The 14105-nt window shown below is 36.4% G+C and overlaps 2 protein-coding genes across 4 annotated transcripts in view; one reads left to right on the top strand and one right to left on the bottom strand.

The window, feature by feature from the left end:
• LOC141461006 (uncharacterized) overlaps positions 1 to 14105 on the top strand; it is a 463946-nt gene that overhangs the window by 259674 nt on the left and 190167 nt on the right. The window contains exons 1-2 of one of the 2 annotated variants that reach the window (XM_074141603.1): positions 11856 to 11967; positions 12179 to 12486. In XM_074141603.1, the coding sequence (XP_073997704.1) occupies positions 12454 to 12486 (33 nt within the window). In that variant the 5' untranslated portion in view covers positions 11856 to 11967; positions 12179 to 12453. Of the gene's footprint in view, positions 1 to 11855; positions 11968 to 12178; positions 12487 to 14105 lie in introns of those variants that run through there. The other variant, XM_074141602.1, reaches the window with a different exon arrangement.
• rols (zinc-RING finger and ankyrin repeat domain-containing protein rolling pebbles) overlaps positions 1 to 14105 on the bottom strand; it is a 280008-nt gene that overhangs the window by 252991 nt on the left and 12912 nt on the right. The window lies entirely within an intron of this gene.

Here is a 14105-nt window from a genome sequence, read left to right as displayed (position 1 = left end):
TGATTTCTGGAGTAGTAACCTCAACAGGGCGTCCAGAACGTTCAGCGTCACTTGTGCCCATATGGCTACTCCGAAAATTTTGAAACCACTTATAAACTGTTCTAATCGAAGGTGCAGAGTCACCATAATGTTTATCAAGCTTCTCTTTAGTCTCCTGAGGCGTTTTGCCTTTCATAAAGTAGTGTTTAATCAACCACACGAAATTCTTTTTCGTCCATTTTTTGGGAAAATCACTCGACTTCCTCGATGCAAACGAATGCCAAACACAAAGAAATAGACCGATCTGGCTGAAACTTGGTGTGTGTTCTTCCAAGAGATGCTACTAACTAAACATAACCTCGATACGCGCCAGTGGTGCTATCTCTCTGACTTTGCACGGACTTTTCAAACGACCCTCGTAAGTGCTGTATCCCAGCAAATATCTATTAAATAACGAGACAAATTAAAAGCCACCCTCAATTAGTGAAATTTGATTTAGGAGCCAAAATTGTAACCAAATAATAAATTACTTAAATTTAAATTAAAAAGTAGATTAATTTCAAAGGATATTCGATAGAATTTTTTCTGATAACTTAAAGAAAACATAACGTATTAGCTAATTTAGCTAAACATGATTAAATTGATTTATTACAGGAATAAATAAAAAAATATTCTAAATTTAATAAAGTCCTTTATTCAATTTATTCACTCTTTTGAAATACAAAATTTATCTGACATAAATTATTTTAAAAAAATTAAATAATAATAATAAAAAACAAAACCGGATTTTGTTAAAAATAATTTATTTATTTATTATTTATAAGAATTTATGTTAGGCTAATCGAAGGGCTTAGCAATTTACCTTATTTCTTCATTTCGAGTAAAGTGGACACAAATATACTTTTACTCTCTTTCATAATATTTTATTTATTAATTTAAGCTCGTGTTATTAAAAAAAAAAGTGTAAAACATAAATGCGAACAGCAGATATATTTGCTAACAGCTGATCTTATTGTTCACTTCTTAAAGATCACCTGTTCTTCACATTAGAGGGGGGTTTTAAATTCGGTCGCCATTTTAATTTCGATTGAAGTGCACACTCCTTTAGTTTACTCTGTTTCCTGTGACGTAGTAGAGATTAGTGTTTTTTTTAACGTTTCTACAAGTGCTGGCAAATTTTAACTATTTTGGTAGGGCCAGTATTTTGGAGTTGGTATTACTGAGCTGGTCTTTGCTAAAATCGACCTCCTCAATCTGGCTCAAAAAGAACTCTCTTGTTGGTTCATTATTAACCATAATTATCTTCCTTACACTTCAACAGAATAGATATTCCTTCCGCTGTGCTTCATTCTGTAGGAACTTCAGCACGTAAAAAAGTAAAGTAATCGCCTATTTTTTTCAGGCGGGGCTTTAACGTCCAACTATCAAATTAGGTGTCGTAGACGGAGGCGACTAGCAAACATACTTTACTGAGGAATCGAATCCACTAACCAACAATACATCTTAGCTTTACGGGTCTAGTCTATAACCGCCTAACATACTTTACTATAAATTTCTCATATTACCCAATAAATAAAATCCAAGGCCTAGACTGGGAATCGAATCCACTAACCAGCAATACATCATAGCTTTGCGGGTCTAGTTTATAACCGCCTAACATACTTTACTATACATTTCTCATATTAACCATTAAATAAAGTCCAAGACTTACAGACTGGGGAATCGAATCCACTAACCAACAATACATCTTAGCATTGCGGGTCCAGCCTATAACCGCCAACATTCTTTACTATAAATTTCTCATATTAACCATTAAATAAAGTCCAAGACTTACAGACTGGGGAATCGAATCCGCTAACCAACAATACATCTTAGCATTGCGGGTCTAGCCTATAACCGCCTAACATACTTTACTATAAATTTCTCATATTACCCAATAAATAAAATCCAAGGCCTAGACTGGGAATCGAATCCACTAACCAGCAATACATCATAGCTTTGCGGGTCTAGTTTATAACCGCCTAACATACTTTACTATACATTTCTCATATTAACCATTAAATAAAGTCCAAGACTTACAGACTGGGGAATCGAATCCGCTAACCAACAATACATCTTAGCATTGCGGGTCTAGCCTATAACCGCCTAACATACTTTACTATAAATTTCTCATATTACCCAATAAATAAAATCCAAGGCCTAGACTGGGAATCGAATCCACTAACCAGCAATACATCATAGCTTTGCGGGTCTAGTTTATAACCGCCTAACATACTTTACTATACATTTCTCATATTAACCATTAAATAAAGTCCAAGACTTACAGACTGGGGAATCGAATCCACCAACAATACATCTTAGCATTGCGGGTCTAGTTTATAACCGCCTAACATACTTTACTATAAATTTCTCATATTAACCATTAAATAAAGTCCAAGACTTACAGACTGGGGAATCGAATCCACTAACCAACAATACATCTTAGCATTGCGGGTCTAGCCTATAACCGCCAACATTCTTTACTATAAATTTCTCATATGAACCATTAAATAAAGTCCAAGACTTACAGACTGGGGAATCGAATCCACTAACCAACAATACATCTTAGCATTGCGGGTCTAGCCTATAACCGCCAACATTCTTTACTATAAATTTCTCATATTAACCATTAAATAAAGTCCAAGACTTACAGACTGGGGAATCGAATCCACCAACAATACATCTTAGCATTGCGGGTCTAGCCTATAACCGCCAACATTCTTTACTATAAATTTCTCATATTAACCATTAAATAAAGTCCAAGACTTACAGACTGGGGAATCGAATCCACCAACAATACATCTTAGCATTGCGGGTCTAGCCTATAACCGCCTAACGTACGTTACTATAAATTTCTCTTATTAACCACTAAATAGAATCTAAGGCCTAGACCGGGAATCGAATCCACTAACCAACAATTCATCTTAGCTTTGCGGGTCTAGTCTCTAACCGCTCCTACCTTGGCGCCTACTTCACCACGTTAAAAGTAATCTCACACGCTTTGACTTCGAAGCTCAATCAATCAACACCTCCCTCCCATTTTTGTCGTGCATTGTCACAAGCTGAAGAGCTTTACATGTGGCAAACCCCCGTGTGTTCGGAGGGGGGGTCTGAGTCCTGAAAGACTGTAGTAATTTCACCGAAACCCTCGGTCATTACTTTGAAAATAGACCTCGCCCCAGGCACGAAAACTCTGCCTTCTGTGTATTATAGGCTACAAAATTTCAATCTCACGGAAGTGCGTGGTGCGCCCGCTTTCACCTCAAGGGGCCCCCCTTCAAAAAAAAAGGTAGAAGTCTCATGAGGCTCAAGAGTCGCGGTAGTGCCCCACCAATGGACCTAGATTAATAAAAAAAACTTCGTCTATTTGGTCAGCCATTTCGTTGCTACAGACCAAAATCATACAGATCATTTTCTAAAAACCTCTTTGTTCGAACTCTATGGTCTTCAAAACGGGTACTTCCGGTGTCAACATGACCGCTAATATCCAACAGAATCTGCTTCAACGTTTAAAAATTTATAGTGGAGTACTTTCATCTCGATCTAGAATAACATTTTGTGTTTTGTTTTTATTCAGTCTAAAAATAAAATTAAAAGAATTATATTTAAAAAACCACTTGCAACGGATCCTTACAAAAAAAAAAAAAAAAGGAATAAGAAGTAATCTATATATCTTATCTTCTCAGTTACGACACACGTAACTGTTCTCCCTCTCCTTCTGGAATACCTGTCCCTACATTTACGTGTGCAGCGCCGTCGAGCAGCTCCTAACTGAAAGGGCAAAGTTCATTTACACGGCTCTTTTGCACTCCTTTCTAAAAAAGATCTTGTTCCTCTAAACAAACGTAGAAAACTGATACGAACAGACACACACACACACTCTCGCGACTTCCTGTAACTGTAATGTGTGATTTATTGTGGTAGAATGATTTAAGGGGAAATCTAGAACTTCCGTTTGAAATCAATTTTCAAAATAAATAAATAAACCGTTAAGTCTTTTAAAAAGAAGCCGTTGAAAATTGTCTAACTTCCGGTCTAGGTTTTCCGCTCAAACTCCGAATTTTATTACCGAGTTGCATTCTAGACAAAGTGCCAGTGACATCATTGCCCTATAAAGTGTACGGGACACGTAATTTCCCCCAATTTTGATTACAAGGCCTCTCTTTTAGGCACTCGAAGGCAAAACTAAACTTAAGTGTTTAATGAACAGATCTTTATGATTTATCTTTAGGATCTCCCCAGAGAAATGTTTGCATCAATAAATCCTAAAGATTTTTCCTTGCAGACTGCTCACTGTTGACGGAAACATCAAGTGAAGACGAAATCTCTACATCCAAACTGATATCATGCTAGGACGAATTACATTATATAAACCAACTGTTGGGCATTGTTCATCGTTTTTTGGATACTCATTCATCAGTGTCCAAAAGTAAGAAAGATGATCTTACTTCGGCCAATCTTTCATGCTAGGGACTAGGGTCATCTTCAGGGCTTATTACATGAATAGGCACAGGAAAGAAGATATACTTTCTTTACGACTACTATTGTCAATTAGCCTTGAAGATGACCCTATGCCTTAGGTCGAAAGCTCGGCATAAAAAAAAATAATGACTGAAATTAGACAATCATCTTTCTTCCTTTTGTGCCCGTAGGAGGAAGTGGATTAGCCACTTCCTCAGGAGGGTACTTGGCGTCTCTGCGGGTATCCCAGCCTAACAACATGAACATGAGCAGCATATAATGGTGTACACCCCAATACATTTACACATAAAGCGTAGTCATCTGTGTGGCTAAGGATGTTACTTCTCAGGGGAGGAAAAAAACCAAGGCCTGGAGAACTTTACACAAGAATCGCTTTCCGGAATTAAGAGTCTGATGAAAAGGACAGATCTGGAGGAGGAGCTTTAGAGTGGTGGGGGAGCCACAATAGATCCAAAGGGGTCGCAGTGGCGTAGGGCCTTGAGGCCGCCCTGGTCTAATCTAATCTAATCTAGTTATCTGTACAAGGTGGGGGCTTATTAGCTCGGTACTGTTGTGCAGATTGTGTCAGGATGAGGAGGAAATGGCCACCCATTGGCTATGAAATCTTTAGCTCTTTGAGACCATAGGAGATAGTAGCACAAAAAAGAACTAGTAGGGAAAGTCCTCAACCTCTTTAGTAGGGCAGGGTACGTCCACTAGATCCAAAAAGGGGAAGGCACAATAAGCCTCTTGTGGCTGCCGTGCCGTGGGGCATAGATCCCTCCCCAGTAATCTAATCTAATCTCATCTTCATCTTAGATGAACTAATTAATTTAAATATCCGGTTGTCCGAGACGTATAAACACAAATCCCCGGGATGACAAAACCCAATTTGTCTTACAAAATAAGCTTCCTACAAATGTACTATGGTTTCATTAATCTCTCTCGCAAGGAGTTAGTTTTGGATTCTGTATAAATGTTATCTATCCTTGAAATTATTCAAAAATTCTGGAGATTCTTTCTTTCTCCCCTTAGTATGCTAACATTTACATAGAAATAAATTATGACGTCATTGTTTGCATCGAAATATAAAATTTATTATCATTTTATTATTTCCTCATTGAAATTTATTATACAAACTATTGCAGACTTTTGTCATAAATTCTCGTATTATTTAAAAGGGGATTTTATTTAAGCAAATGAGATTTCCATGTCCATTCTTAAGACACTGGCTGGCCTTGTACAGGAAGGTATTTTGGTAACTGTTTTCTGATCTCTACATTCAGGAGGATGATTGGAATATTTTCAGTAAAATGTCATGGGTAGAAATTTATTTTGTCAATGACAAATAGTTTGTTTATCAATTTAAAGGTGGTAAACCTGTAGTTGGTTGTTCTCTGTTTACTTTATGGTTACCTTAAGGTAAGGTATTGTATGCGTGCAGTTTTTTTTTTTATTTGAAGTTTTCTCCTGAGGTGTCCGCTTTGAGGTCCCCTGAGGCAGAAAATGTGTTTTTTAGTAAATAGCGTGGGTGTATTTATGCATCGTGACCTACTAGGTTTACTGCGTACAATTTACAGAAATGTGTCCTTATTACAATTCCCTGAGAAATCTAATTAAACGTCGTAGTACAATGATGGAAAATCGTCAACGTTCAGCTTAAGTTGCTCCTTCCTGTTTTCCGATTTTAAACGAACTTCCTGGCGGTATCCTGGGACTGTTCATTGTGAGCTGCAATGGATACGTTACATTCAGCCTCACAAAATAATTAGAGAAAGCTCAAATATTTCGACATTATTTCCGGCTAACAACGGAAACACTTGCAAAGCAGTTACAATTGCAACATTTACGGAGATAAGAGAAAATACTCGTAATGAAAGAAGTAAAAGTGTGACGCTAGTCGGCGCCACAACAATACTGTCTCATTCCCTCAGATGGGCATCCGCCGACAGTGAAGTTACATCATTGCTGGAGTTTGGCTGGACGCTTGCCAGACAGGAGCTCCCCCCACAGGGTCAAAGCCAATTCCAGCAATGTCTGTGTCTGGCCGACCACAAACACGATCCCACGCGTCTCAGCCAGTCTGCTGGAATACCGGCTTTTTACTCTTCACTTAGTCATACCTTACTTCCGGCATTCCCCCCCCCCCTCTCCCCACTTAATTACAGAAATGTATTTCCGTCCTCCTTTTTTATTTTTAAAATAATCCAAACAAGATTTATTACATACACTTACTTAGCTACGCTTGCAAGCGGAAGTAGAACTATCCTGTACTCTCCATAAGACTTCCTTTTACGTCATTGTTCTGTAAATCTAACAATTTTACGTTGAATACTGAATTTCACGAGACTTGTTCAGTAATCCATAAATCGGTTCAGCCTGACATAAAAACAAGCCGGGAAATGAGCTGATAATATCACTTCCACTTTACTGCGTCACCGAGAAATCCGGAAGTATTTTCACGAGTTACATCTATCGCCCCTAAAGCACGGGAAATTGGTTATTTTTTAACATAAAAGTATACAATTTTTATAATTAACAGAACTATTTTTGATAAAGATATTTTAAAACTCAGAAACCTAATTTTTTCAAGGAGCTCTTCCGTTTAATCGATTTTTTTCCCAAATTCACCTACAATCGATATACTAAAACCATGTGGTTCACTAAGAACTGATTGAAAAATGTAGAACAATTATTTCAAAATAGTCATTACACTTTCTCCATTGATAACATTAACCGCTGCAATAAGTTGCAACATTGATGGAAAAGGTTGTTGACTTTTGGAGTTTCGTCAGTTCCTGGAGTCCGGACTAGTGATGATGACTAAGGTACTTCCTTCGTGTCAATAAGTTAATTAATGACGTCAATTTGTTTAATGACTGTCACTTCTATCATGGCTTACTCAAACAAATAAACCATCCCATATTCTTGTCTATTTGCTAACAATTCCTCCATTACTGTGGTATTAAATGGAGTAGAACAATGCGGATAACATGTTCATAAAGGGAAATTGCTCATTTCCGCGGTATATGCGTCCATTAGTGCAATATCTGCAGAGGGTTCACTGGAAGTCATGAACTGGTCGGCAACTTCTTCGGCCACTTAGTCCGTAAATCCCGTAGGTAACGCTCAATTTGTATTTTTGCTCCATCTCTTGTGGAGTGGTTTGAATCCAAGAAAGGCTGGTACCTAATTTATACCCGGAAGCAACAGTAAAACGTAAATTCTACTTTACCTGCTATTAAATTAAATTTTACTCATCACATATACTATTAACGAAGTTCAACACTTCTCAGTCTGAAGTCAGACTAAAAAAAATAAAAGTAAGTATAAAGTTATCGCCTATTTTTTCAGGCGCGGCTTAACGTGTCCAGCTACCAATTGGGTGTCGTGGACTGGGGCGGAAGCTCATACTTTACTATAAATAATTGGTCTTTGTGTACGTATTAAATGTAATTCAAAAATTAAAACTAGAAATTTAAAACAGAAAGTTGATATCTGACATTTTGGTTTAGTCCCGCAACAGAGGATGCCACAATAAAGTTTCGTCTCTCCACCGGAAGTACCTACCACTTTATACCAGAATAGTTGTTCACTCGACGTCAACAAGTCAACGACTTGAAGCGACTATTTTTAGATCAATTAAAACTTCCAAACAAAAAATCAATCAACTAAGACCTGTTTACAATGGCCGAAGTCACTTTTGTTTATCACCCCGTCAACTTTGTCACTGATTGGTTACAGTAAATCAAATTTTTTTTAAAAAAAATGATTATTTTGAAAATTTTTTCCACGAGATGCATCTTTAATTATTTTTTACTTCCTCAACCTATTGTGTTCGTCTTTCTAGACGTACTTTAAAATTTTCGCCTGCCAATGGACCTAAAAAAATTCGGTACCTATTTTGAGGAATTTTTGAATAGAATAACGATTGCATTACATTCCTTAACTAGGTGAGAGAAAGTACAAAAAAATATGAAGTAAAAGAGTAAGGAACATGTGCAGACATGCATCATAAGAATAACTGTTTACACCTAGAGTTTAAAAAGCCTCTTACGACATCCGGGACCGGATGTATAGGGGTGGCACTAGAACTAGAGTTCGCTGGGGGGATCTATTTCTGTACTAGTGTGGTGGGGAAGACGGCTACTCTACTTGTGGAGGGTATTCACCCTGAAGGGGATAACAGTTAGTCTCGCCCTTTTGCTGCTCTTAAATACGGTACTGGAAGAGGAGATTTTTTTAAAAAGCCCTTTACAGTAAGGGAGGAGACTGGTACGTTCCGGAAGTGTAGGATTAAAAAATCATCTAGAGCACTGGTGCTCTTCTTCCTTCGTACTTTCGTATGTTTAGTGACGTCATACTGTAGTCCTTACAGCAATAAGAAAAAGGAAGAAGGGTTGTTTTATTTAAAGAAGAGCTCTTAGATGCTGAAAGTGGAGCCAACCAATTACGTATTGGTATAACTGAGCTGGAACGCTAATATTCCAGCGCGTCTTCTATGCCGGAGATTAGGTGGCCGAAGTAAAGGTGGCCGTGGATTAATAGGTAGCGAGAGAGTGATGATTAAAGATAATGATGATTCGGCTAGCATGGACGGTTCCCCCAGGAACTACAACCAGAGCCTCATTGTGGTCATTCCCTTGATATCTAGAAGGTGCAGACCTCTCTCTTCTTTATTTAACGTCATCCTCAGCGTTTTATTTTAGAATATCTCCCTCTTGCCATATTCTAGGACAGTGATGGCGAAGCTATGACCCGCGGGTCAGACACTGGACCCGCGCAAGCTTTTTCACTGACCCACAATTGCTAGGCAACCATTTGTTTGTTTACGCGGGTTGATTTAGATTTTTCCTAATTGTGGTGGATAATTTATATTCTATCTGTATTTTTTTTTCAATCACGCATTGACACAAAAGCAATTTAAAATGCTATCTATAACCTTTAGTTTGATCATTACAGTTCTAAAAGAGCAAATAACGACAAATAACTGTTGTAGTATTTGAAATAAAGCAAAAGTGTTTACAAAATATCAAATAAAATGTATAATTTTACTCATATTTTGTTTGTTACAAAAAAAATCGACAACCCAAAGCAAATAACCATATTTAGATTTTTCTTCAGATAAAACACTTTTGTTCAGGTTTTGTTCAGGTTATGTTTGTAAAAAGAGAGACTTTCATAGCCACTTGTTTCGTCCCGTTTTACCCAGTTAAGCCAACTGAATTTTAAAGATGTTTAGTTTTGAAAATATTTTTAAACTTAACTCTTGTGCAAATGGGGGCATTAGTGACCCAAGAGCTAGAACTAAAAAAAAAGAAAATGAACAAAATTTGACCCACGTCTCAAAAAGGTTCGCCATCCCTGTCCTAGGGGATAACTACGCTGACAAAAGTTTGCATTCGTTTTATTCACTACCGTGTCTCAGTTTGCTGAAGGATTCTAGAGTTAATTAACCCTCAATTTGTGTGGATAAAAGGATGTAACAGGATCTCTAGCACAACAGAGGAGCTCTCTGCCGTCTTTTTTTTTTTTTTACTTTATTTGTGTATTTACAACTGCAACAATTGTTGCATCAAGTAAACATGATCTTACTGGTTCAGTTCACTTGTTATGACATGATTAGAGCAATCACCCACTGGTGAAACTCTTTCGCAATGATTTAGTCACAACAGATCTCTAGGCCATTTTTGCTTCAAGCGACGAGGAGGATTGTCGGGAAGGTGAGGAGAGGAGAGTTGTTGGACAAGAGGATTAGGATGGAGAGCTAGGAGGCTGTGAAAGTTGCGGTAGCGAGACTTTATTAGGTTAGTGACAAAAGGGATGTGTAGGTCAGTGTGTATGGTAAGGTTAGAAATGTAATAAGGAGCATTCAGGATTTTCCTTAGGATTTTGGATTGTAATGTCTGTAGGCGTTTGGAGTTACAGGGTTTGGTTGAGCCCCACACTTCTGCTCCGTATGTCCATATGGGTCTTAACAGGGTCTTGTAAATAGTCAGTTTGTGATTCACGTCGAGTTTGGATCTGCGGTCAAGTAGGCTACTAAGTAGCTTGTAGCGTCTGTTCACGTCTTGTCGTTTCAGTCGAGTATGTGGGTTCCAGGTGAGTCTCTTGTCAATGTACAGTCCTAAGTATCGTACTGCGTCAGCTGGAGGAATCGTTACACCGTTCAGTTGAACTGGTGGACTCGCAGATTTTCTTAGAGTAAACGTAATGTTTACTGACTTTTGTTCATTAATTTTAATTTTCCATTTTCGGAACCAGGTTTCGAGAAGCTTTAAGTGAGTTTGAATATTCTGACTGGCTTGCACCGGATCGGAGTGAGATGAAAGTATAGCAGTATCATCAGCAAATGTTGAAACTATTGTATTTTGAGAAAGAGGTAAGTCAGCCGTGTATATTAGAAAAAGGAAAGGGCCCAGTATGCTTCCTTGAGGAACTCCAGCTTTTATAGGTATAAAGGATGAGAGAGTTCCTTGACGAACGCGGCAGTACCGATCGGTTAGATAAGATTTTAAGATCAGATAGTAGGTGTAAGGAAGATGATTTTTGAGTTTGTACAGTAAACCCGAGTGTCTGCCGTCTTTGAAATGAAAAAATTGACTTGAGTGAATTCAATATTTAGAGAATTAAAATGAATTCTATAGGATTAAAATTTGCACTTTTAATGCAATACCAAAGTACCAGCACTGAGTCTGTTGCAATTTCAATTTGTCCTTGAGACTTAAGATGACTCATCCTTTGCTTTCATTGCAACCCCATTAAGGTTGCATCACCATGCACCAGTGCAATTCATCTGTGGAAAAACTTATTCCATCATAAATTCCCAATATTTTTGGCTCTTTTTTTTCTTCTTCTACTTTGGTGACTAATTTTGCCGAAGAAATTTGAAAGAAGTTGGGCTAAGAATAAGTCTTGTGCTTTACCATAGCCGTGTTTTGTCTGTGCTTAATTTCATCAATAAGAAAACAAAAAAAAAGGACAAAAATCACTTACTGATTACCCAATAGCGACAGACAAACCGTCACGTACGCTGACACTTGTTTATTTTGGAGGTTACCAAAGAGCAAAAAAGACCAAAGTACGTGATGATTCTAAAGCTATGTCCAGCGTTCACTAGATATGAAACAAAAAATATTTATATCTTGTAACAAACAAGGTCACAGACAGACGTACAATAGTGCTTACTAACTAGCATTCCTTATTTCATCTCCTGTTTCTCTTCTCTGGCCAATTATTTGGAAATAAAACCTGTTGTGGACACTCACAGGACTTTCCTTTAGTTCCAATTCCGCTTTTGGCATTCTTATGCGCTTTTATGTATTTTCTTCACTCTATGAGTTCACTGCGCTACGTCTCAGTTAACGTAATTAATCCGTGAATATATCGATCCAGTATCTTCATTTCCTCTGAGTGGTGCTAATTATTTCGATCATCGAACAGCATTAAGAGAAAATTAAATAGCTTTAAACATGGCCTTTTATTTAGGTAACAATTATAATATATCAATTACTATTTATTATAAAATTAAAAGCTGATAGAAATATTTATTTGTGTGAGGGGCACACCAGATTTTCTTTTGCTTTGATTTAATAAAATCTTGTTCGATATTTTAAAGTTGACTTTAAAATCAATTGATGAAATAAAGTTCCTAATTCACTAATTACACATTTACTAATTTCATTTTATTTTTTTACAGTGAAAATAAAGTTGGTCACACTGCTTGGATAACCTCAATTTACCAGCTGATCTGCCTGGCCAGTTACCGGCGGCCATCTTTAACACGTTAGTCGAGTCTCTTTATTAACGTGATATTTTAATTGAATATTAGTGAATCGTAAAAGCGAATACTACTTTATAAATTGTGTTTAAGCTATACTTAGTGCGAGATATAAAGAATTAGTGCAATTAGTGTTGTGAATTATTTTAAGTTGTGTCAAGTGTCAAGTGCTAGTGGACTGGTGATCCACTGGGATGCTTATTAATTTGGATATTCCTAAAAACAAGGTAAGACTTTATTATCAATTACTTATTTTAATATTCTTGCATGAAAATAGCATGTTATCATTTATCGATTAAAAGTTCTAAATTACCGTTTTTATTAATTTCGTTAGTTTTTTTGATTTCTTTCTAAGCCTTATCGATGTATTCCTTGATTTTTTCAATAGAATCGATGTAGGTTCCGAATTGGTTTTCATTGTTTCCCCAAATGGGGGAAAAATGAGTTATAGGAGGTTAAATTTCGGGTGTTTTCAAATTCGTTCTAATTTCAAACCTCTATTTCTCTGATATAAATAGGAATGTTTTTGTGATAATAGTTATGGAGATATTGAAGGTTAAGGTTTGGAGGTTTCCTAAAAACTTTAAACCTTTATATCTCTCTTCCTGTTGTTCCGATATTAATGAATCCTTTACCAAATTGTAGAGAAAAGTTAGCTCTATAACTGATATAAATAGGAATGTTTTAGTGATAATAGTTATGGAGATATTGAAGGTTAAGTTTTGGAGGTTTCCTAAAATTTTTAAACCTTTATACGAGTATCTCTCTTCCTGTTGTTCCGATATTAATGAATCCTTTGCCGAATTGTAGAGAAAAGTTAGCTCTATAACTGATATAAATAGGAATGTTTTAGTGATAATAGTTATGGAGATATTGAAGGTAAAATTTGGAGGTTTCCTAAAAATTTTAAACCTTTATATCTCTCTTCCTGTTGTTCCGATATTAATGAATCCTTTACCGAATTGTAGAGAAAAGTTAGCTCTATAACTGATATAAATAGGAATGTTTTTGTGATAATAGTTATGGAGATATTGAAGGTTAAGGTTTGGAGGTTTCCTAAAAACTTTAAACCTTTATATCTCTCTTCCTGTTGTTCCGATATTAATGAATCCTTTACCAAATTGTAGAGAAAAGTTAGCTCTATAACTGATATAAATAGGAATGTTTTAGTGATAATAGTTATGGAGATATTGAAGGTTAAGTTTTGGAGGTTTCCTAAAATTTTTAAACCTTTATACGAGTATCTCTCTTCCTGTTGTTCCGATATTAATGAATCCTTTGCCGAATTGTAGAGAAAAGTTAGCTCTATAACTGATATAAATAGGAATGTTTTAGTGATAATAGTTATGGAGATATTGAAGGTAAAATTTGGAGGTTTCCTAAAAATTTTAAACCTTTATATCTCTCTTCCTGTTGTTCCGATATTAATGAATCCTTTACCAAAAAGTAGAGAAAAGTTAGCTCTATAACTGATATAAATAGGAATGTTTTTGTGATAATAGTTATGGAGATATTGAAGGTTAAGGTTTGGAGGTTTCCTAAAAACTTTAAACCTTTATATCTCTCTTCCTGTTGTTCCGATATTAATGAATCCTTTACCAAATTGTAGAGAAAAGTTAGCTCTATAACTGATATAAATAGGAATGTTTTTGTGATAATAGTTATGGAGATATTGAAGGTTAAGGTTTGGAGGTTTCCTAAAAACTTTAAACCTTTATATCTCTCTTCCTGTTGTTCCGATATTAATGAATCCTTTACCGAATTGTAGAGAAAAGTTAGCTCTATAACTGATATAAATAGGAATGTTTTTGTGATAATAGTTATGGAGATATTGAAGGTTAAGTTT

The sequence above is a fragment of the Rhodnius prolixus genome, unplaced genomic scaffold, assembly GCF_049639745.1.
Source record: "Rhodnius prolixus isolate KJV_2025 unplaced genomic scaffold, Rpr scaffold_6, whole genome shotgun sequence".
Lineage (NCBI taxonomy): Eukaryota > Metazoa > Arthropoda > Insecta > Hemiptera > Reduviidae > Rhodnius > Rhodnius prolixus.
This window is presented reverse-complemented; position numbering and strand designations above follow the sequence as displayed.